The sequence below is a fragment of the Octopus bimaculoides genome, chromosome 29, assembly GCF_001194135.2.
Source record: "Octopus bimaculoides isolate UCB-OBI-ISO-001 chromosome 29, ASM119413v2, whole genome shotgun sequence".
In the NCBI taxonomy this organism is placed as follows: domain Eukaryota; kingdom Metazoa; phylum Mollusca; class Cephalopoda; order Octopoda; family Octopodidae; genus Octopus; species Octopus bimaculoides.
The window spans coordinates 11,900,485-11,904,097 of NC_069009.1; the positions used below are offsets into that span (position 1 = coordinate 11,900,485).

The 3,613-nt window shown below is 41.0% G+C and overlaps 1 protein-coding gene across 1 annotated transcript in view; it reads right to left on the reverse strand.

Moving 5' to 3' along the window:
• The window catches only part of LOC106873005 (fibulin-1), a 17,759-nt gene that overhangs the window by 11,957 nt on the left and 2,189 nt on the right, over positions 1 to 3,613 (reverse strand). Inside the window, exon 3 of the mRNA XM_014920207.2 lies at positions 970 to 1,086. Within this exon, the coding sequence (XP_014775693.1) occupies positions 970 to 1,086 (117 nt within the window). The remainder of the gene's footprint in view (positions 1 to 969; positions 1,087 to 3,613) is intronic.

The following is a 3,613-nucleotide window of genomic DNA, read 5'->3' on the forward strand; positions in this document are numbered from 1 at the left end:
ATATATATATATATATATATATATATATATATATATATACATGCATACACACGCACACACACACACATATGTATGTGTGTGGTGTGTCTGTGTGTGTAGGTATATTTATATGTAATCTGTATAATAACCTCATAACGTGAATTTCAAAAGTTTCAATATCGTTATTAGCTACTGCATGGCATCCTACAGCAGCATCTTTTCCAAGGCCGGATAAACATGAAGAACTCCGCTTTTGAATTAGATTAATATAAGAATAATAATGCTAAGATGGAAAATAGCAGGCTCTAATGACAAATCACATATTTTTCCGCACCGGACATTAGCTTCAAGTTGCTGAGTTTACATTCATATATCAGTGTATACGATTATTCTTTAGAATAACTATACAGGTAAGTATTTACCAGTGACAGCTGTGTGTTGGTGCTTTCTCTGGTGGAACGCAATCATATATACATATGTGTGCGTGATTCATTTACAAAATATTCTTCCTCCTACTAACACGGAATGAAAACTTTTTTATGACAGGATCAAAGAGTTACATTATCACTAACTTCTTAGTCATGATGAGCGCAAGCGAAACCGGTCGACCACGTAATTATTGTATTTCACAAATTATACATACATGTATATTCACACACACACACACACACACACACACACACACACACACACAGATATATATATATATACGTACATATCTATGTACATATGTATGTGTATGTAAATGTGTGTGGAGAGCGAGAGGGAGGGGAGAAAGAGCAAGAAACAGCAAGAGAAAGCAAAACAAAACAGGAGAGTTTGTTTTTATAATTAGTTACACACACAAACAAAAGCATGGGCACACAGACATAAAAGAGTGTGAATGTGTTTACACCGCCACCATATCAATGTTGGTGCGGAGTGTAAGTGTGTGTGTACGTATTAGTGTGTGCGCGCTCGGGCGTGTGCGTGTGAAAGAGAGAGACTTACCAACACATTTGTTGTTTTCCATTCGGTATCCGCGGTTACATATACAAAGGTAGGATCCTCGAGTGTTGAGACATCGACCACTGGAAGAACACGGATTGCTTGCACACTCGTTGATGTCTGGAAATTGAAACAAATGCATCAGAAAAATATAGAACAGGCGAAGCAATGACAACAACATTCGTTGTAAACTGATCCGAGAAAACTCTAACCAGATTGGAGTACTTGCTTTACCGATTTTTAAGGGATAGTCGGGTTCTGTTGGCCAGGAAATCTGCTATCTGCTCTCAAAGCCCAATCCGTAGTGGCCTAGGAATGTCGTCCTTTACGAAGCGCCGGCACACACCGAGGCTGACGTACCTTCAGAAATATCTACATCGTTCCGATGGTATCTATGACGAAAATGAGAACGAGGCTGAACTGGTGTGAGCATCGTCGCCGTCACATGTCTTACCGCGCTGTAGGTCACCTTGACAGAGCTAGTCAGGGTTCAAGCATGGACCAAGACTAGGCGTTTGGCATTTTGTGTTTGAAGGCGCTCACAGCATCTTTGAACCAGCCGGACAAAGTCGTTCGCAGAAAAACAACTCAAGATTTCTATAAGGAGCTAGTCAAGGGTATGAGTTCTTAAATAAAGGTCATGTTCTGCTGGTCAGAAAATTAAGCTGCTTTCAACATCCACTCCGTAGTGGTCTCAGAATGCATTCAGTGATAATGTACCGGCATACACTGAGGCCGACACCATCAAAAATATTTGATGAAGTTAACAACGACAACAAATACAAGTACGAACTGATATGAGCGTTTTTCGTGGGTCGCACCTTTCCGCAACTCCTCTCCATGACCAAGCTGCAGTCATGGGTCAAGATTGGGCGTTTGGTATACAGTGTTGCCAGGCATTCACAGGATTGTACTAGCTGAAAAAGCCGTTAGCGGTTAAAAATGACTCAAGATTTCTATAAAAAATTGGTCGAGGATATGACTTCTTAAGGAAAGGTCAAGTTCTGCTGGTCAGGGTATTCATCTGGTGTCAACATCCACTCTGTGGGGGACTGGGAATGCAGTCATTAATAATGCAACGGTACGCGCTGAGGGTGACGAACCTGCAGAAATATCTAAATAGCTGCGGTGATGTCAACTACAACAGAGAAAACGAGGGCGAAATGGTGCAGGTGTCTTTCATATGACACCGCTTTTCACTGTCTGTCTTCTTGGTGAAGCTATAGTCATGGGACGAAGCTTAGGACGAAGCTTAGGCGACTGGCATCTAGAATGTTCCCAGGCGGCCTAAGCTGTGTCTTGCTGAAACATCATACCTCGAAACGACGAGAGTCCATCATATATATATTTTTCACAATAATCACAAATAACATCGGAACCTCAAACAAGACACATATATACTTAATTAATTCAATAATAGGATAAAATCTTTTACAAGAATTTTATCAAGAAGTTAGCGTGAAAAAACTCATAACGAAAAAAAACCCAGCATTTTCTATTCCCAAGAATATATTTATTTATTTATTTATTTAATTATGAGGCATTATTCTGTAGAAATGCCCTTATATATATATATATATATATATATATATATATATATATATATATATATATATATAGATAAATAGATAGATAGATATATACATATATATATATATGTGTACATATATACATATATATATATATATATATTAGATATAAAAATGTATGTGTGTGTGTGTGTTATGTTAATAATATCTATAAGGCGGTGCATTTTCCATTCACCAAAGGGATGGAACCTTGGCCAGGAGGAACTGATGTCATCAGACGATATCCAACGTTCATCAGGAAATCGAGAGATGTGGAGCGTATGGACTAAATGGGACTCTCTAAGATGATGCTCACATGCATTGACCTGTGGAGACTGTAACCGTTCCGCATCTCATCCCTGCTACGGATGGTGCATGACACACTCCCGATGCCATCGAACCTGCCATCGAACCTGCATCGAACCTGCACAGATGTGGTGGAGAAAAGGGCGCTGTGTCACACATCTTGGTAGGGTTGAAAATCGCACTTTATCAAGACATATATAGATGGCGCCATGATAGGAAGAAGAAGGGAACAAGAAACACCATCACCAGAGGAAGGTAACAGCAGCAATTACGTTCATGAAAGAGGGGGAGGGGCAGTAAAGGCAGCAAAGACAATACTTAGCTTGCTGCATGGATCTCAACCGTGGGGCATGAAAGTGGACCTAGAGGAGAGACTGCAGTTTCTCCAGGTCATCCATACAACCCTGAGGCCAGATGTGTTCCTGTGGTCTGAAAAGGCCAAGGAAATTATCGTGATGGAACTCACAGTCCCATGGGTATAGGGGTATGATGAGGCCCACGAAAGGAAGTGTGCCAGATATGAGAGCTTTCTGCAGGATTGCAGGAGGAAGGAATGGCAGGTATGACTTTTTCCAGTCGGGGTTGGTTGAAGGGAGTTTCTACTCAGTCAGCAGAGCGGACGCTTACAGCTACTGGAATGAGAGGTAAGGAGCGAAGTGTGGCTGTGTACAAGATGGGAGAAGCAGCTGAAAGAGCCTTTTGTTGGTTTTGGAGCAAGGAAGAGGAGTTAAGCTAGGAAGGAGACGAGGAGCAGTGAGTTGGCCACCTCTGTT